The 21916-nt window shown below is 34.9% G+C and overlaps 1 protein-coding gene across 1 annotated transcript; it reads left to right on the top strand.

Moving 5' to 3' along the window:
* The first annotated feature begins 20588 nt into the window (after positions 1-20588).
* On the top strand, positions 20589-21527 carry LOC100925311 (olfactory receptor 4F6-like). The gene has a single exon (XM_023495555.2). It carries the CDS (start codon positions 20589-20591, stop codon positions 21525-21527), a length of 939 nt encoding a protein of 312 aa, XP_023351323.2.
* Positions 21528-21916: the final 389 nt, after the last annotated feature.

The raw sequence follows: 21916 nt of genomic DNA, 5'->3' as shown, positions 1-21916 counted from the left end.
ACAATAAACCTGTACATCAGGGAAGTATGAAGGATCTTAGAGAACTGATAATTATGGGAATTCAAAATGAAGTGCCAAAGGCACAGAACATGAAAAAGGCCTTTGGGGTGATTCAAAGGAAGGATGAGTCACCAGTTGAATATCTGAATAGACTAAAAGATAGCATGAGGAAATACTCTGGGTTTGATCCTAATGACCTAGGAGTAGAAGATATCTTGAAATTGCACTTTCTGACCAATGCACGGCCAGATATCGTGTTAGCTTTCCACTCTGTGGTTCCGAACTCATATAACATTCTGGGCTGGATTCCTAGTTCTGCTGAGTGGTTCAATATATTGGGTCTGAAGGATGCATTGTGGAGCTGCCCTTTAGAGGAGAGTAGTAGAAACCTCTTTGCTTTCCAATGGGAAGATCCAGAGACTGGAAGGAAGCAGCAAATGAGGTGGTGCATGTTACCTCAAGGCTATACTGAGTCCCCGAATTTGTTTGGTTGAATCCTTGAAAATTGCATGGAAGACTTCCAACCAGTAATGGGAACTTGAGTGTTACAGTATGTAGATGATCTAGTAGATACAAAGGGATACAAGGGAACAAACATACCAGTAGTTGTACCATTGATCTATGAAATTTCCTGGGAGGATTGGGGTTTAGAGTGTCAAAAGAGAAATTGCAGTTTGTGGAAAGGGTGGTGAAGTATTTAGGGCAGCAAGAGATTAGACCCTGCCAGAATTGAGGGAATATTACACATAACCAAATCTAAGACAAAGAAAGAGCTACGCAAATTTCTGGGGTTAGTAGGATATTGACAGGCATGGATAGATTCTTATGCTGCTATCACTAAAGCCTTCTATAAATACCTGCTGGAGGAAAGTCCAAATTCTATAATGTGGGATCAAGAGATTGATCAGAAGTTTGAGGACTTAAGGCGTTTGTAAATTTCACCACCTGTATTGGCTCTCCTTACTTTGGAAAAACCTTTCCACTTGTTTGTAAATGTTGAGGGAGGAGTGGCTCTGGGAATTCTTGCTCAAATAAGAGGGGGGCAGAGAAGACCAGTGGCTTTCCTTTCTAAAGTATTAGATACTGTAGCCAAAGGATGGTTGACCTGTGTACAAGCAGTAGCTGCTACCACTCTATTGGTAGAAGAAGGAAGCTAACCTTCAGAGGCAGTCTTATAGTAAGTACTTATAGTAAGTGGTCAGTCCCACATCAAGTAAGGACAATCCTAAATCAGAGGGCTGGGAGATGGCTCACAGATTCCAGAATTTTGAAATATGAGGCAACACTATTAGAAAAGGATGATCTAGCAATCACCCAAGATCATAATCTTAATCATGCCTCCTTTTTGTCCCCTGGAACAGAACCATTCCCCTGAGAGGAACATTGTTGCTTAGAATTCATTGATTTTCAAACAAAACTAAGAGAGGATTTACAAGAATACTTGGGGAGTAAATTGGTTTATAGATGCTTCTCCTAGGATAATAGATGGGAAAAGGAAAAATGAATTTGCTATTGGGGATGTAGATAAAACTTCCACTGTTACCAAGGATAGTCTACTTGCCTATTGGTCAGCTCAAACTTGTCAATTGTATGCCTTAAATCAAGCGTTTTAGTTATTGAAGGACCAAGATGGGAATATATACACCAATTTGAAATATACCTGAGGTGTGTTGCATACATTTGGAAAAACTTGGGAAGAAAGAGGGTTTGTAAATAGTAAGGGTAAAGAACCATACACTAGTCAGAGAGGTACTGGAAAATATTCTGGCTCCGAGGAATGTAGCAATAATACACATAAAGGGATATCTTTTGAAGCAAGGGGAAATAGATTAGTAGATGAGAAGGCAAAGGGAGTTGGAGACCAGGAGATTATTCATATAATGACTTGATACCTGTACTTCCCCTTAGTCTGCCCTTTCCCAGTTTTACCTAGAAGGAAAAAGAGAAGGCCTCAACTCTTAGAGCAGTTGAGAACTCAGAAGGATGATGGCTCTTACCTGATGGCAGAGAGGTACTGACCAAAGCAAATATGAGGCAGATCCTTAAGCAACTGCACCAGAGCAGTCATTGGGATGTACAAAACCTATGTGATGTGATGCTGTACTGACAAGGTAGGTTTCCCCTGGCCTATATACTATGGCCTGACCACTGGTGGATGGCTGCCTCATTTGCCGAAGGACTAACAAGGCTGTTCAACACCAGGTCCCAAAATGGGGGCAACCTCTGGGAATCCAGATGGACTTCACTGAGCTGCCATCAGTGGGTCACCTCAAATATTTGCTGGTCATAGTGAACCATCTGACCTCATAGGTGGAAGCATTCCCCTCAGCCTGAGCAATTGCCTTGACAGTAAGTAAAGTCTTATTAGAACAAATTATTCTCAGACATGGAGTAGTAGAGAGGATAGACTCAGATCAGGGAACACATTTTTCTGCCCAAATATTACAGAATCTGATTAGTGTCTTAGAAATCACTTGGGATCTCCGCACCCCTTGGTATCCTCCCTCTTCTGGGAAAGTAGAAAGGATGAATCAAGAAATAAAATGGCAACTGATTAAATTATCTTTAGAGACCCAACTACCTCTTGCTCTGGTCAGAATCAGAATCAAGCCATGTAGAGATATTGGGCTTTTATTTTATGCATTATTGTATGGTCATCCTTTCCAGGCTTACTATATGGGAAACTGGGACTTTATTTTAGAGACAAAGGGTTTATTTCTTAAGAGATACGTTAAATCATTGGTACAACATTTACAAGAACTACAACAAAAAGGGTTAATAGCTCAGACTCCTCCTTTAGATTTCCCTGTTCATAGAATTCAGGTCAGAGATTGGGTTTTGATCTAATCCTGGAAAACTGAGAAGCTGACTCCATGCTGAGATGGACCCTACCAGGTGATACTGACCTCAGATATTGCAATTTGGACCCAAGAATAAGGCTGTATACACCATACCAGAACAAAAGGACCTGTGGCATCACCTTTATTGGAGTGGACAGTTGAAGATAAGGGAGACCTCAAATTACATTTGAGGAGAGGGCCTCCACTGAATGGGAACACAATCTTTGAACCCAGTGCATTGTAATTTTCTATGTATGACTTTTTTTTTTTAATATTAATTACTTTGGGTCTCTTTGCCTGTTTGGGAGCTGATATATTTTCTCCTAGGAATTTCACTTTAACCTCACAGTGTAATAATAGTTGAACCTCATGGGGCTTTCCCTGGACTTTGAGTTTACCTGTTTCCTCATGATAGTCATGATGGTCCTAGGGACTAGACCTTTACCTCTTAGAGATGAGAACCAGTTCCTCCTGCTTATGCAGAACATAGGAAGGACTTTTGACTTATCAGATTGTTGGATTTGTGGCAGATCCCACCAATCAAGCCAATGTCCATGGGTACCTGTTCCCTTAAGCCCAGCCTGGATCCTCAGTAACTGATCCCAAATTCACAATGGAACTGGTTTCTAGAACTTAGAAGAAAAACTTCTAAGTTTGACAGAACATAGGAAAGGGAAATACTGCTTAATTCAGACAGGGCAAAGTTTGAAGCTGGGAAATAGTGTAACATACGAATGGACTTATTCAAAAACAGACCTGAAGCCAAAGACAATTGATTGTATGGAAATGTCTAAGTATTGGCGAGACATGGAGAGGAATCACCAACTGAAATGTGGGGAGGATTGGAAAAGTTGCACCTTGAATATTTTCCTAGAAACAGGAGGAGAACAAGGATATTGCTACTGACAGGTTACTACAGCTGAATGTAATGAAATAGAGTGGGATGTATTAAGTTATATTGAGGAGAGTAAGAGGAAAGGAAACATATACAGTGGGTACAATTATTAATGGGGTTGGTACAATGTCACCCCAGGAATACCTGGGGAACATGGTACTTTGTTCCCCACATTTTGGAATACCTCCAACCTAACAGATCAATGGCCAGTTGTCAATTGTAGTTGGAAGAAGGAGCAAGATTATGGAAATGTCAATATGTCACCTTTTTATCTAAAAATTATAATATGCCCATATTATGCAATATGGAAATGTCAATATGTCCTAGGGGGAAGTCCCCTAGGGATGAAAGACCAACAATATTACCCTTTTACAAGGAATAGCTCAGATATATTCTCAAGGGAACAACCTGCTCTAAAGGGCCACTATTGGATTTGTGGCTCAACTGCCTACACTCATCTACCTCTTAATTGCACAAAAATCTGTTATATTGGATTAATAAGGCCCAAATTTTTCTTTCTTCCTGAACAGGCAGACAAATATTTAGGGATTCAATTGTATGATGATTTGGGAAGAGGGAAACAGAGTTTAGATACCTCCATTACCCAGACTGGAGATGCAGATAGTTGGAGTGACAGCTGGCCCCCAGAAAGAATAGTTAAAGAATATGGGCCAGCCACTTGGGCTCAAGATAGAAGTTGGGGATATAGAACCCCAATATATATGTTGAACAGGATAATAAGACTTCAAGCTGTTGTAGAGATTATCACTAATCAGATAGCTAAGGCACTAGATCTTTTGGCTGACCAAGCTACTCAAACCAGAGAGGCTGTTTTATAGCATAGACTTGTGCTGGATCATTTGTTGTCTGAAGAAGGGGAGGTTTATGCAAAACTAAGTTCATCAACATATTGTATAAGGATTGATGACAATGGAAATCTAGTAAAAGAAGTCACTAAGAACATTAGAAAACTTGCCCATGTTCTTGTACAGACTTGGACTTCATCGTTCAATACTTCCTGATGGTTCTATTTTGAGGGGAAGCTGGTGGAAGCATCTTCTTTGATTTGGCCTTATAATGCTTAGTGCTGTTATGTTACTCTCTACCTGCATACCTTGTTTGATCTGATTGATAACTAGAAGAGGCCAAAACTCATTTTTCAGAATGATTAGGTTGGAATGGAAAGCTGAAGGGTCTATTTACAGGGGTCCTCAAACTACGGCCCACGGGCTAGATGCGGGAGCCGAGGACGTTTATCCCTCTCACCCAGGGCTATGAAGTTTCTTTATTTAAAGGCACACAAAACAAAGTTTTTGTTTTTACTATAGTCTGGTCCTCCAACAGTGTGAGGGACAGTGAACTGGCCCCCCATTTAAAAAGTTTGAGGACCCATGGTCAATTAGATTGATGGTGTTAAAAGGACAAGGGTGGGATCCAGTGGCCCAAGAAGACCAACAGGAGCCCAGAAAGGGATGAGGAATTAGATAGGGAATGTGAAATTATGTTACAAAAATTTGAAAAGATCTCAGTGTACAAATAAGGGGGGGGGGGGACTGAATGAGATGAAGTGAGATTTCTCAAGACAGTTGTGAAAATCGAGTAAGGCTTCATCTACTTCAGAGCTGGAGTAGGCCTGAAGGTCCTTGAGCATTGACTCAAGGGCACATCTAAGTCCCCTTCCTGCTATCCTCTCATGACATCATTTTCTCCCTACTTTGATCAAATGTGGGCAAATATGTACTTATTGGTCGAGTTCAATTTCTTAGATAGTTTCTTTAGAATATAAGACCCTCAGCCAATGAGGATAATGGTCAGTGGTGGGAGGGGTATTTGCATTAGAGGCTATTTCAAGTGTAAAACCTGTCCCAAAAGGTGCCTCCTCCTTTTGATTACTTGCTCGCCTGGAAGGATGCCTGCTTCTCATGAGAATGTACAATAAACTTTTGTTTTGGTCCTAGAGATATCTCCAGCTTTTTATTAAATAGTGACCACTTACCATTCTGAACCATCCAGTTCCTTCTTCACTTCACCACCTTGGCATCAAAAGTATGCTTTCTAATGTTTTCAATTGGAATGGGTGTTGCATTTTCTCAAAAGTTTTCTCTGCATCTATTGAGATAATCATATGATTTTTGGTTGGTTTTGTTATTAATATGGTGAATTATGCTGATAGTTTCCTAATATTGAACCATCTCTCCATTTCTGTAAATCTTACTTGGTCATAGTGTGTAATTCTTGTGATATAATGTTGTAATCATTCTTGATAATATTTTATCTAAAATTTTTGCATCAATATTGATTATTGGAGGACACAGAGGTTCACTCAAACTAAGTCTTGAAATAATATATGTATGTAAATGGAAAAAATTATAATATGTCCATATTATGCAATAAAGTATCACAATGAGCTTGTAAAATTTATTAATTTATAATTTAATGAATTTATATGTGTGTCAATTCTGATACTCAAAAGTTGAACATTTATCAAAGGAGTTCTTGCTTTTTAAGTCCTTGATTTGGAAGACTATTGTTTTAAGATAGATTCTTCTTGGTGATGACATTCTTCTTAGAGGAATCATTAATTTTGCTGTTTTGCTGTTCTTCTAACATCTTAAACAAACTTCAAAAAAAATCAGTTTTCACACTTTCTGCTCTAAATATTTATTTTAATTAAGTAATAGCTCCTGCTTTAGATCTGACTTTGGAGAATTATCTTTTTCCTTGAAGTATCTATGTGCATTTTTCTTTCACTTGCTCTGACTCATTATTATAGGAAGAACACTGGCTTTAGGGGGGACTAAAGGAAATAGTTTAAAGGAAAAAAATGTATTTTTATTATTATCAATTTACCAATATTTTATTAACATCTTCTTCTCTTTGTTACCCTGGGAAAACCCATCAGAATCCTAGGAGACATTTAGTTTGGCCAAATGAGGCGTGGCTGGCAATCCCATTCTCTGCAGCATCCTTTGGTCACTACTCTTCAATACTATTCATTAGCTCCCTTTCCTTGGCTGGCAGCATTTTATATAGTTCTTAAATTTTCAAGCTATTACATATCACAGAAAGCTAGACTTTTTCAGCTCTTTGGTTTTTTTATTTTGAAGATGTTGCCTTCTCAAGCCTTGTGACAGAACAGGTAGGTGGGAGAGATAAGAATAAATTAAGAATAGGAAGATCTAACTTTCTAGAACTCCATAATCTAGTGCTGAAAAACAATGATAGGGATGGAATTATCTATTGCCTAGGACAATAGGAGACTGGCTTCACTGAGGATAGGTTACAAAAGGAGAATGGAGGAGTTGAACACATTGTAGGCGAATCAAAGGATTTCAGATCATGAAGATGTATGTACATCTAAAAAGTGAAATTTGATTTTACTTTTTTTGGGAGTTGTATTAGGGATCTAAAAGGTAGAATAAAAATCTACTTTCAAAAATGGCTTCAACTTATCCCACTTTTCTACACTTATTGAATCTTTTCTGTTTTTGACAGAAATTTCTTTCCTCTTATTCTTCCAGTCTATGTCACCCCCTCCTTCCCCCTTGTGATTTCCATTGTTGCACTAAACTGCCCAGATTTTGGGGGCTGACCATGTCTAGTAAATGCTAATATATATTAGAATTTGTTGCTCTTTGGATATTCCTCCTTTTCTGTCATGAAAATCCCTAATCCTGGCTATCTCTTATGATATACTTTGGTGCCCTCACTTTGAGCCTTGTCTGTCTAATATTGCTAGCACAATTCCTACTTACCTGGTTCACTACAAAATGAGTATTAATCAAACTCAATCACTTCCTTATTGTTGCTTTGAAAGCATATTCTTCATCTCATTGATTCTATTTGCCTTTATACTTGTACCACATTTTTTCTTGAAAGCCCCCAAATGCTACTCAACTTATTTTTGACCTCTTGCTTTACTGAAAAGATTGTGACCATCTTTGAAACCTCCCCAATCTTTCTTGTCTTCTTCCCTTATCAGGACAGCTCATCTCCACTTCAAAAATACCGCATATCTTCTTCCTATTCTCTTCTCTTTCATTTTAGAAAAAGAATTATGGTGACAACTTTTCCCCAAGATTTATCTTTCCATTTTTGCCTTTGATGCTATGCTCTTTCTTTTAACAGTTACTCTCTGTGAGCCCAACTCTTGAATTTTCAGTTTTTCCTTTTTTCACTCATTTCTGTCTACAAAGTACCCCAAACCACAATAGACATCTTCTACCCACTTAATTCATCCATCATAATTTCCTTTCCTTCATTTATTTGCCAAACTTATCAAAAGAATAGTGTTTGTTTCCTTTCACTTCAAAATTTATTAATCATCTTCTATTTATGTCATTGTGTAGAGTATATACAAACAAATTTGGAAAGGAGACAATTCTTTTCTGAAGCTTCTTTCTTGGTCTTTTCTCCTTTCCCTATATTTCCCCAAGTTCTATTCCATATTTATAACTGTTTACTAAACATTTTAATTTACTTATCTTTTCAAATCCTCAAACAGTGCATCTAAAACAGAAATTCATGACTTTTCAATTTTGGATGTACTTTAATTATGTATCTATTTTTCAAATATTCTGTGTTGAAACTTGAAATTACTTTTTCAATATATTTTTTATCCAACATTTGTAAAGTACAATATGAAGTGTATATTAAACTTCTAATGCATTTTGAGTACCATGTCCAGGTATTGAATAAGATAAATTTTTGATGAGATAGCATCAGGTCTCTATAGTTATGGGATTTATAGTTCTCTGAATAGGGGAATAAGATGTAAACATACATAAATATATCACTTTAAGGCAAATACTTTTATTTATACTAGACTTAGGGGTGTGGGTAATGTATGATGAAGAAACTCAGTATTTCATGTTTTCAATTTATCAATCTACATGCATTTAATAAGTGCCCACAATGTGTCAGACACTATGCTAGACACTGGGATAAAAGTACAAGCAATGAAACAATCCCTAAATTACATATACACAAAAATAGTTACTATAAAGTAGTTTAGGAGGGAGGACAGCAGCATTTGGAGAATCAGAAAAGGTTCTTTGAATAAGATGGTGTTAGGTCAATATAAGAAAGGAATGTATTTTGTGAATTGGGGATGCATAGTGTGAAGGAATGGAAAAGAAAGATGGAGCCTTGTGATTAAAGAATGTGGAAAAAGCCAATTTGGCTGTATTAAAGAATTAGGAGAGGAATGATATCCTATTAGGCTGGATTTTCTGAAACCTGTAGTTTTAGGAGGGTTTAGAGACTGGGAGGTTAAGGAACTTGCTTAGAGTCATAGAGCCAGTGAATATCAGAGGCAAGACTTGAAACCAGATCTTTCTCACTCTGAGCTCAGCTATTTTTGTACTACCTCATACTGTGTCTAGTACATTACAAAGGGGGCAAATCAAATGTTACGTGAAGTTCAAATGGGAATCAATAAGTACTTCATGCAGGAAGAAATGTTTATATTGGGCCTAAAAAATGGTTCCTTATATCCAATTTTAGGAGTATAAGATTTGGTGCTGAAAGTTACAATTTAGTTTAGTCTCTACACTTTATAGATGAAGAAATCGAAGCCCATAGATTTTAAATAATTTTCCTAAGGTCACATTGGTAATGAATAGGGTAGTTAGAATTTGAAGTCATGTATTGTGATTTCCTTGAGACTGTTATCACCTCTTTTGATCCCTTAGCTTCTTCCTAAGTTATTATATTTCCTTTGTTGTTGTTCCCTCTGTCTTAAGACCTTATTATATGACATTTAACTTTTACATCAACTATCAGACTAATTTTTCTGAGGTACCTTTAATTTTCCTGATTACCTGTCAATTCCATATAAAAACAAAATAAAATTTTTAGTCATTATTTAATATCCTTTACAACTTGGTCCTATGATCAAGCTACGATGATAGCTTTATCAGTTCAAATATATTAAATTAAAAATTCTTTATATATATATAAAGTTGTAAGTTAGACTCTGAAACACATAAATAAATATCACCATTATTTGTCCTAAAGAGTTTATAATCTAGTATATGTGGTAAGTTACCTACACAAATAACTTATATAAAAGAATGAAATAAATGTGTAAGAAAAGTCCAGTAATTTGCTTTGAGAGTTCAAAGGAATGGGACTTCTAGATAGGAACTAGGGAAGCATTCATAGAACCACAGAAGACTAGCTTTAAAGTCCTCCTGTTTCATAAAGATCATGTAGTCAAACCTACTCATTTTGCAAATGAATATTCTTAGAATATCTGAGCTTGGTTTTAAAAGTTGAATAAAATGTCAGCTGGTAGAGATAAAGGTATGGTGGTTAGAATATTCATAGAACATTGAATAACTTGAAAATGGACACAGGATATAGGAAATATATATTTCCTGTATTTGGAGTATAAGGAATAAAAGGGAATAAAATCAGTTTGCCAGTAGTATAGAATGGATGATTTAGGTATTTTGACATAAAACTGTGAAGGTAGGTTGTGAAAGCCTGAGAATAGAGACTAAAAAGTTTGGATTTTCTTGTCAAAACCCACAATTATAGATTTAGAGATGGGAGTGACATTAGAGCATATTTATCTCAATTCTTTCAATTTCTAGGTGAGAAAATTGACTCTCAAATAGGTCAAATTACTTGTCTATGGTTACATAGATAGTAAGTGAGGATTTAAAGCCACTTTCTTTGAGCATTTATTAAAACAAATGTCCAAGTAATTGATTCAAAATAGCAAATTATGGATTACATTATATGTTGAGTATTTTATATAAAAGATATCAAAATATATTTGTAATCCCTTCAATTAAGTTTTGAGTCAAGCTGAGTTAGTTCAACTTGGAAAATGTTTTTGGTCCTCCTAGTTCTCTCCACCCTCATGTGGGGCCAAAAATGCTCCCAATAATTCTAATGTAGTCTTATTTTTTCTTCTAAATTTAAAATATAAGTCAAAAGAAAACCCATTTTGACCCCACTTCCTTCCTATTGATCCTCCTTTATTTTTCTTAGATGGGACCTATTTGTTGGTAGGAAATATCATCCATTAGTAAGCCACTAGAAGTGAAGTTCCCTCTTGGCAACTGGAAAGAGTTAGATTGAAAGAAAAGATGTCACTTTGAGTGAGAGATTATGGGAGATTTTTGAGTAGGAGAATGATGTGATTAAAAGTGTTTGGGAGGTTTATAGGTTCGATTTGAAGAAGAAAAGACAGGACTTAGCTAGGCCTGTTAGAAAAATATTGTGGTAGTCTCAGGGAAATTAGATAGCTGTCTGAAATAAATGAATTTAATGAATTGAATCAAATGAATTGAACTGGTATGAGTGATAGGCATCTCTTATTTCTATCTCATAAATATAGTTTAAAATTAAATTCAAGGTCAGTGGGGAGTATAGTCCTTCAGGTTTGGCAGATAGATCCTGTAGATGCAATGAAAAAATTGTGAATAGTCACAATAATAATAATAGCTAATATTTACATAATTATTTTAAGTTTACTAAGTGCTTTACAAATATTATCTCATTTTATATGTACAACAATAGTTCCTAATAATTATCCCTATTTTTTAAGATGAAAAAACTGAGGCAATCATAAGTTGTGACTTCCCCAGGGTCACACAATTGGTAAATATCTAAGGCCTGATTTGAACTCAAATCCCCTTCACTACAAGTCCAGTAATTTATCCATTGTGCCACAAAAAAGAGGTATAAACATTTAGTTTAAATGCTTTTTAGACTCTTTTTGATCATATTTCCCTTCTCTCTTCTTTTTATTTTCAGTCTTCCTGTTTCTGTGACTCTTGAGCTGCACATGAGACTATAAAGCTGTCTCTCTACTCTTCTAGAAATATGTAATTGTTATTTATTTGCTTTCTATTGGTGGGGTATTTAGTGTGGTGGTATATTTTGGTGTGTGGATGTGTTCAGCTCATTGTGGGAAAAAAAGGAAGAAAGAGGAGACAGGAATGGTGAAAAGGAATTCTTTGGCATTCTTGGAGGTCAATTAATAGATTAAGTAAGTAGTTATAATATCCATAGATATATAATATCATAAGAAGTACTTATTAAGCACATACAGTGACAGAAATGGCAGAGTCCATGTACTCAAAGAATTTGCATTTTATTGAAGGAGTCAACATGGACATGCTATAAGCCAAGCAATCAATCAGGGAACATTTATCCAGTGTTTGATATGTGCCTAGCAATGTTTTGGGCATTGAAAATAAATTATAGTCTTTACTCACAAAAAGCTTAATATCTAATTAAATCAGACATAACAACAAAGCAATTTGAGATTAAGAAGAATATCCAAATTGATTTAATTTTATGCTGTAGAGAAAGAATTCTGTCACTCATAGGAATTAGAAATGTAAGGAAGATTAAAGGTCATCTATTATAATACCTTTATTTTACAGGGGAATAAACTAGAGTTCAGATTGTTTAGTTTAAATAAAATGAAGTTGCCTAAATTCCATTTAGGTAACAAATTGCAGAGACAGAATTTGAATCCAGGTTCTCTAACTTACTCTATTATGGAATGATCCTCCCCATATTCACCAATCCCACTCAAAGTCATTTTTCAAGGCCCAAAACAAATTTCTTTTAGTTGATGAAATCTTTTCTACTACTTAAGACAAAGTAATCTCCATCTTTTTCTATTTTATAGAGCATGTGGTATAGTAGATAATTCTCTGGACTAGCAATCTGGAGTCTTAGGTTCAGATTCAAATTCTACTAGAGGCTTTCCATATGATTGTTATTGAGCCTTTTGAGCCTGAATGTCTTCATTTATTTTATTTCTTCCATTTGATAATATTTTATTTTTTCCAATTACAGATAAAAATAGTTTTGAACATTTACTTTTATAAGATTTTTATTTTAATGTTTTTTCTTCCCTTCTTCCACACCTTTCTCTTCAAGATGATGGGCAATCTGATATATGTTATACATGTACAATCATATTAAATATTTTTTTCACATCAGTCATATTGTTAAAGAAGAATTGAAAGCAATGTAGAATTGTCATTTTTATTATATCAGCTTGATCTACCAATGAACAATTGCTATTTTTCCAATTATTTATATATGACTATATTTGTGTGAAAAGTATTTTGTAATTGTGTTTAATTAATTTCTAAGCTTATCTTGGCAGGTAGACTCCCAAATATTTTACATTGTTTACAACTATTTCAAATGGAATTTCTCTTTCTATCTCTTGCAATGTTCTCATTTGTAAAATAAGCAGCTTGGGCAAAATGCTTTCTAAAGTGCGTTCCAATATAAATATTCTGTGCTTCATTTGTCACTTGACAGTCATTATCCTGCATTCTCTCATGTTGTTAGCTATCCTTTTATAATCTTCTTACGGCAGAAATATATGGTTCTGAAATTCAAAATAAAAGGAAAGTTTGCTCAGCTTCCATAAAATGGATGATGGTACTACCACAGAAAGTAAGAATGGAATCTTGTGGAACCCCACCTTCATGAATTGGAAGGGAAAAAGTAGCCATTGAAAGGCATTTGAAAGAGAGCAGTAGAAAGAGAAAGTGAGTGGTGTCTTCAGAATCAATGCAGTCAAAAGACCTTGGTCAATAATTTTATTGTTTTAATTAACACGAACTTTTCTTTTTCACCATCTACTCATAGTTCCAATGAGAAAAGAAAAAGAAAAACCTTGTGAGAAATATATCTAGTCCCCAAATTGAGCATGTAAAGCATATCTTTTTCTGTCCTGAGTCAGGAGATACAAAATTTTCATAGTCTTCTGGAATCATGATTGATATTTGAATTGATCACATTTTTAAGTATTTCAAAGTTGTTTGTTTTATAATGTTATTGTATAAATTGTTGTCTTAGTTTTGTTTATATCACTCTGCATTGGTTCATATAAGTTTTCCAAGATTTCTCTGAAATTCTCCATTTTATCACATCATACAAATAAATGAATAAAGCATTTATGTGCTTATTTTGTGCAAAACATTTCACTAAGTATGGGGGTAAATACATGATTCAAATAGTCTTTGTTGTCAAAGAATGTGAGACCACATTCTAACGATGGAGATAGTTCATTTGGAAATTTTCAATGGCTAGTCAGATGGCATGATCCCATTGCTCTTGGGGTTTAACAGTATTTAACATCATTTCCACAAATAAAATCATATCACTTTCTAATAATGAAAATTTGAAAGTAGTCCAGCCTTTGGTGGCAAGAATATTCTCTGTTGAATCTTTGAGAGATGTGATTGTAGCACCTGCAGGAACAATGATTAGGTTGCATCTTCAGAGCAATTGCTTCCTAGGATGTGTTTTGTAAATTGTGCTATAATATTCTTAAGGCTCTTGTGCTCAAGGTCCTGAGGTATTTCCCTCAGGATCTGAGTGAAGATGGTGGTCGAGGTGTTGTTCTTGATAGTAATAGTGGTTTTACTTTCTTGATCTTTCATCTTCTCAGGGTGCCTATTGCTTCAGCTAGTTTGTCTTGTCTGCTCTGTGAGTGGGAAGTTAGTAGGCAGTTGAAGGAGAGTGGGCCAGCCTTTCTCCACAGGAATTACATCCTTGGAAAATAGTTGTGAGGGTCTGATTAAAAGAAGTTTCAATGACTTGATGGACATTGTTATTTCTAAGGTTCTTCAGTTCTAAATTCTGGGCTCCATCGTGGTTTAAAGGGAAATAGCTATTGGGGTGGTAGTGGTAATAGTGGTCTGATGGGTCTGGCACAAACTTCCTTCTTCCCTCTGCCAAGTTGCCATGTTACTTCAGCTAAGCTAGCTCACTTTTGGTATAACACGATCCATTACATTGATATGACATAAATTATTCAGCCAATTTGCCAGTTAATGAAAATTTCTTTAGGTTCCAGGGTTTTTTTTTTGCCGTTATAAAAAGAATTTCAATAAATTTTGTTTTATGTATATATATGTATATATATATATTTTTCATTTTTTCTTTGATCTCTTTTTGGTTATGATCCTAGTAGTGGTATTATTGCAAAAGATATGCACAGTTTAGTGACTATATGGACAGAGTTCCAAATAATTTTTAGAATAGTTGGACATATTAATAGCCCCAGTAAAAGTACAATAATGTGTCTGACTTTCTTAAGATTATACAACATATATATAGATATAAAGACTATACAACATTCCTTTCTTTCTTTTTGTCATCTATAATAATCTTAGGGATGTGAGATAGAAACTTGGAGTTGATTTAATTTGAATTTTTCTAATAGTGACTTGAAACACTTTTTCATATAGCTATTGGATTTTTTTCCCTGAAAATTATCTGTTCATAAAATTTGACCACTTATCAAATGGGGAATGCCTCATAACTTTGAATCAGTTCCTTATTTATTTTGGAAATGAGACTTCTATTTGAAAACTTGATGCAAAAATTTCTCCCAGTGAACTTTTCCTTTTCTAATCTGAGCTACATTAAATTTACATCCTCTTTAAAAAATTTTTTTATTTTATTTTTAGAAAAATAGAAAAATTAAAAAAAAATAGAAAATAGAAAATTTTGAATTAAGAATTCCTTGCTAGAACAAAAACAATTGTTATTTACTCTCATTCTGTCATCAAAACCTAAACCAAGAGCCACCATGGCTTGTGTTGGGGACTCTTATTGGCTGTTCAATGAAAGCTGGAGTGTTTTAGGTTTAAAGGCTAGTCCAGTAATTCTATTTGAAACACAGTGGACTTTCCACTTAGAAGTTATGAATTCCTAAATGAAGAGCCTGGGAATTGAATTATCAGAATGGCATTCTCTTTTTTGGCCTGAAAGAAACTAAACCTATTCTTATTTTTGAGCAAGGGTGACAGACTACAAATTCCAAAGTGTTTGGAATTTTTAAAATATCTATGGAACTTGTCTCTGGATAAAGGAGAGCACAGATAGAGAAGAATAGACAAAGAGAATAAAGAAGCTAGATTTGAGAAGATGTAGCAGATACAAATGATATTTTTATAGGTCCTTAACCTATCTTTCCTTTTATATACCTCTTCATGTTCTATTACTCTTTGACTAAAGTTTATTTTGCTTAGGACTATTACTTCCCTTAACTCTCCTTTTTATTAACTTTTCTTTCCTTTTCCTCCCAATTTTTTCTCCTTGTTGAATGAAACTTCTGTTTTTTTTCTTTACCTACTTATGTATGCCTGTAGCATACTCTCTTTTGGCTAATTCAGAACTGAGGTTCAAGACATGCTAGCTTCTTTCATCTCTTCATTCCTGTTTGTATAGTTTGCTTAAACACTTAAACTATATGTGATCATTTCTTCTGCCCATCCTCTACTTTTCCTTAGCTTTAATATATTTCTTCCTCCTCCTTTTGTGCTCTTCTTTTAAGATCAACAAAATATTAAAAACAAAATAAAACAAAACAAAAAACACATTCTCAGACTTATTTGGAATCCCTGATGATGATAAGGTTCTGAGGTAATACATAAATCCTCTCTCTATATTAAAATAAAAGCAGTTAATCTTTTTAAAGTTCCTTTATTTGCTCACATTTGCCTTTTTTTTTTTTATTCCTGTGTATATATTTGAAAGTTTATGTTGAAGCTCTAGCTCTTTCATCAAGAATGCCCGGGAGTCCTTTATTTTATTAAAAATAAAAATTTTCCTCTTTATGATTATATTGAGATTGACTAGTAAGATATTCTTGGTCATAAATCAATTTCTTTGCCTTGTGGAATATCATTTTCTAAGCTCTCTTCTCCTTTACATAGTAACTACTCTATTGTGTGTGTGATTTTAACTTGCTACTTGAATTCTTTCTTCCTGGATATTTGCAATGGAAATGGGAAGGTCTGGATCTTGGCTATTATATTCCTGGGAGTTTTCATTTTGAAGTTTATTTCTTGATGTGACTAATAGACTTTTTCCTATTTCTACTTTGCTCTATGATTCTAAGAGATGTATTCAATTTTCTTTAAAGATTTCTTGAACCTAGAAAAAATAACAACAAAATTCATATGGAAGAACAAAAGGTCAAGAATTTCTTTTTTCTTTTCTTTTCTTTTTTTTTTTTAAATAGCCTTTTATTTACAGGTTATATGTATGGGTAACTTTACAGCATTAACAATTGCCAAACCTCTTGTTCCATTTTTTTCACCTCTTACTTCCCCATCCCTCTCCAGATAGGCAGGATGACCAGTAGATGTTAAATATATTAAAATATAAATTAGATACATAATAAAGTATAATAGACCAAACTGCTGTACAAAAAAAATCAGACTCTGAAATAGTGTACAATTAGCTTGTAGAAAGGAAATCAAAAATGCAGGGCATAAATATAGGGATTGGGAATTAATGTATGGTTTTTAGTCATCACCCAAGTTCTTTCTCTGGGCGTAGCTGGTTCAGTTCATTACTGCTCCATTGAAATGATTTGGTTGATCCATTGCTGAGGATGGCCAGGTCCATCAGGAACTGGTCATCTATAGATTGTTGTTGAAGTATATAATGATCTCCTGGTCCTGCTCATTTCACTCAGCATCAGTTCGTGTAAGTCTCTCCAGGCCTTTCTGAAGTCATCCTGTTGGTCATTTCTTACAGAATAATAATATTCCATAACATTCATATACCACAATTTACCCAGCCATTCTCCAACTGATGGCATCCACTCAGTTTCCAGTTTCTAGCCACTACAAAGGGCTGCCACAAACATTCATGCACATACAGGTCCCTTTCCTTCTTTATAATCTCTTTGGGGTATAACCCAGTAGTAACACTGCTGGATCAAAGGTGATGCACAGTTTGATAACTTTTTGAGCATAGTTCCAAACTACTCTCCAGAATGGTTGGATTTATTCACAACTCCACCAACAATGCATCAATGTCCCAGTTTTCCACATCCCCTCAAAATCATCATTATTTTTCCTGTCATCTTAGCCAATCTGACAGGTGTGTAGTAGTATCTTAGAGTTGTCTTAATTTGCATTTCTCTGATTAATAATGAATTGGAGCATCTTTTCATATGACTAGAAATAGTTTCAATTTCTTCATCTGAGAATTGTCTGTTCATATCCTTTGACCATTATATACTTTGATCATTATATACTTCAACAACAATACTATATGATGACCAGTTCTGATGGACCAGGCCATCCTCAGTAACGAGATCAACCAAATCATTTCCAATGGAGCTGTAATGAACTGAACCAGCTATGCCCAGAAAAAGAACTCTGGGAGATGACTAAAAACCATTACATTGAATTCCCAATCCCTATATTTATGCACACCTGCATTTTTGATTTCCTTCACAAGCTAATTGTACAATATTTCAGAGTCTGATTCTTTTTGTACAGCAAAATAACGTTTTGGTCATGTATACTTATTGTGTATCTAATTTATATTTTAATATATTTAACATCTACTGGTCATCCTGCCATCTAGGGAGGGTGGGATAAGAGGTGAAAAATTGGAACAAGAGGTTTGGCAATTGTTAATGCTGTAAAGTTACCCATGCATATATCCTGTAAATAAAAAGCTATTAAATAAATAAATAAATAAATAAAAAAAGAAGAAAAAAAAATGTTTGTGGCAGCCCTGTTTGTAGTGGCTAGAAACTGGAAAATGAATGGATACCCCTCAATTGGAGAATGGTTGGGTAAACTGTGACATATGAATGTTATGGAATATTATTGTTCTGTAAGAAATGACCAGCAGGATGAATACAATGAGGCTTGGAGAGACTTACATGAACTGATGCTAAGTGAAATGAGCAGAACCAGGAGATCATTATATACTTCAACAACGATACTCTATGAGCATGTTCTAATTGGAAGTGGATTTCTTTGACAAAGAGAAGATCTAATTCAGTTCCAGCTGATCGATGATGGACAGAAGCAGCTACACCCAAAGAAAGAACACTGGGAAATGAGTGTAAACTATTTGCATTTTTGTTTTTCTTCCATGTTATTTTTACCTTCTGAATCCAATTCTTCCTGTGCAACAAGAGAACTGTTCAGTTCTGCATTCATATATTTTATCTAGGATAACATATTTTATCTAGGATATACTATAACATATTTAACATGTATAAGACTGCTTGTTATCTAGGGGAGAGGGCAGAGAGAGGGAAGGGAAAAATTGGAACAGAAGTGAGTACAAGGGATAATGTTGTAAAAAAAATTACCCAGGCATATGTTCTGTCAATAAAAAGTTACAATAAAAAAAAAAGATTTCTTGAAATATGATGATTAGGCTCTTATTTTGATCATGGTATTCATATAGATCAGTGATTTTAATTTTTTTCTCCTCAATCTATTTTCCAGATCAATTACTTGTTGCTATTACACACTTTATAATTTCTTTTCCTTTTTCAGTCTTTTGATTTTGTTTTAATAGTTCTTAGGGCCTCATGGAGTCATTGGCTTCCATGATTAATTCATCCTAATTTTCATGGAGATTGTTGCTTAGGTAAGATTTTATACTTCTTGTGGCTAGTTATTAATTCTCTTTCAGCTACATTTTCTATAGTTCTCATTTTATTTTGATTTCCCCTCCCCAACCACATCATTCTATTTATAAAAAAATATTTAAAACTATCTTATCAAACTCGTGCTTTATTTCATTGGGGATATAATTTGATTTTGCACCCAAGCTGTGTTATTTTCTGAGGTAATGCTTGTAGATGTTTTGAAGACATTCCCTTTTGTCTTTGTGTTTTGTTGTTGTGACCATAATATATTATTCATTGTGGTGGAGTTTTGTTTTTCTTTTTGTTTATCCATTCTTTCAGGGAATTGATGTTAGGTCTTGACTCTGCCATCTTTCTGGAGGCACTGTTTGACCTTTCTCTTGGTTGGGATGACAGGAATTTTGCTGGACCTAGCCACTGATAACCAGCTAGGAAGTACTATAGGTTCATGTTGGCCCTTGTGGTCTGTGCTTACAGTCATCATTATTCCATTGGATTCTTCAGATTAAGATGGGGTTGTATTTTATACTTACTTCTTCCTCTATCAATAGTCCAGGTTCCACATATTCTTGCTGTCCTGTTGTCCCTTCAGTCCCTAGAAACAGATTATCTCCTCAAACTGCTGTAATCCAGTAGATTCAGAATTCATTTTGTACAGGAAAATAATCATTCAGTACCTGGAAATTCTACACATCCACTTACTGGATGATTATTCTTTCTGCACAAGTTCCTTCTGTATCAGATGTAGAAGACCTTCCAGTTTAAGTGCAGAGCTTTAAATAGTCCCTTTAATGTTTGTAATGTCTGCATATCTATTTTCCATAGATAATCTGGGCTAAAAAATGACACAATGTGATTAAAAAGAAAAAAATCCTGATCAGTATTCTGGTCTCTGTGTTTACTAAATCTTTGTTGGAGGCATGGTGAGGAAGAGCTCTGATGTACTATTTCCTTCTACTCAAAGATCTTACCTAGTCTCCTTGTCAATAATTTAAAAAATTTCAGAGAGTTCAAGCAGGATGAACACTTAGAAAGGGTCTTTGGGTTTGGTAATAAGAATGTCAATGGTAAACTTGGGGAGGAATTTGCAGTCTAATTATAGGGAAGAAAGTTTTTATTAGTTGAGTAGGTTGTAAGCAAGTATAGTAATTGAGAGATGCTCAGTTTTCAGTGTAGTTACTTCTGGCTCTCCAAATAAATTAGCATATTTTATATTTACTTCTCTCCTGAACTTGTTGTTTTTTTCCCCAGTAGAATTCAAGTTCTTGAGGACAAGGTCAGTATTTTGATTTTGTATCTATAGTAGCTACCACTGTATCCAACCTATAGCAGGTGAATAATAATGTTTGTTGATTTGAATTCTGGAACATTAATATTATTCAAAATAATTTGGTTTCTCTCTTTATTCTCTTCTTAAAGGACTATCACACTGACCAAGACAATGGAAAGAAATAATCACACTGTGGTTACAGAGTTTGTGTTTTTGGGACTCACCAATTCTTGGTATATGCAGCTTTTCATCTTTCTATTCTCTTCTGTGTTTTATGTGGCAAGCATGATGGGAAACTTCCTGATTATTCTTACAGTGACTTCTGACCCTTGTTTACATTCACCCATGTACTTCCTGCTGGCCAACCTGTCCTTCACTGACCTAGGAGTTTCTTCTGTTTCTTCCCCCAAGATGATATATGACATTTTCAAAAAACGTAAGGTCATATCGTTCTCTGGCTGCATCACTCAGATGTTCTTTATTCACTTGATTGGTGGTGTTGAAATGGTATTGCTTATAGCCATGGCCTTTGACAGATATGTTGCCATATGTAAGCCTCTCCATTATTTGACTATTATGAGTCCAAGGATGTGTGCTATGTTCCTGGTGGCTGCTTGGATCATTGGCTTCATCCACTCAGTGATCCAGCTGGCTTTTGTTGTTAATCTGCCATTTTGTGGCCCTAATGAATTGGACAGCTTTTATTGTGACCTCCCTCGGTTCATCAGACTTGCTTGCACACATACAGATAGATTAGAGTTCATGGTCACTGCCAACAGTGGCTTCATTTCCTTGGGTTCTTTCTGTATCTTGATCATCTCCTACATTTTCATCCTAGTAACTGTTCAGAAGAATTCTTCAGGTAGTTCTTCCAAGGCTCTCTCTACTCTGTCAGCTCATATCACTGTTGTGATTTTGTTTTTTGGTCCCTTGATCTTTTTTTATATCTGGCCATTCCCCACATCACACTTGGATAAGTTTCTTGCCATTTTTGATGCAGTTCTTACTCCTTTTCTCAATGCAGTCATTTATACACTGAGAAACAAAGAGATGAAGATGGCAATGAAAAAAGTGTGTAATCAGCTTATAAATTTCAAGAAAATTTCTTAAATCACTGAAAAATAAAATAAACATTTTATTAACAATAATTTGAAGCTTAGAAGTGGAAAGGATGAGTTTGTTTTTGTTGGACTGAATTTGAGTTCCTGCAAGGACATTGGAATGACACTAGTCATCTGGGAATATTGTTTTGGATCTAGGGGAGATAAATTGAGGTGATTTCTAAAATTGTTTACATAAATATTTTAATTGAAATGATGTATTTTTGCAAGATTATTATTTGACCACGTAGACAGTGCAGAGAAAGGATTTTGACAATAGGAGAATTACCTAATTTAACTGGTAGAAGCAAAAAGAATAATGAAGGAAATAAAGAAGAAGCAATAAGGAAGTCAAGAAGAAAACAAAAAGTTCTCTTGACACAAAAAACAAGGTAAAGA

Source organism: Sarcophilus harrisii, chromosome 2 (assembly GCF_902635505.1).
Source record: "Sarcophilus harrisii chromosome 2, mSarHar1.11, whole genome shotgun sequence".
NCBI classification, from domain to species: domain Eukaryota; kingdom Metazoa; phylum Chordata; class Mammalia; order Dasyuromorphia; family Dasyuridae; genus Sarcophilus; species Sarcophilus harrisii.
The sequence above is the reverse complement of the archived record's forward strand: the minus strand, read 5'-3'. Positions and strand labels throughout refer to the sequence as shown.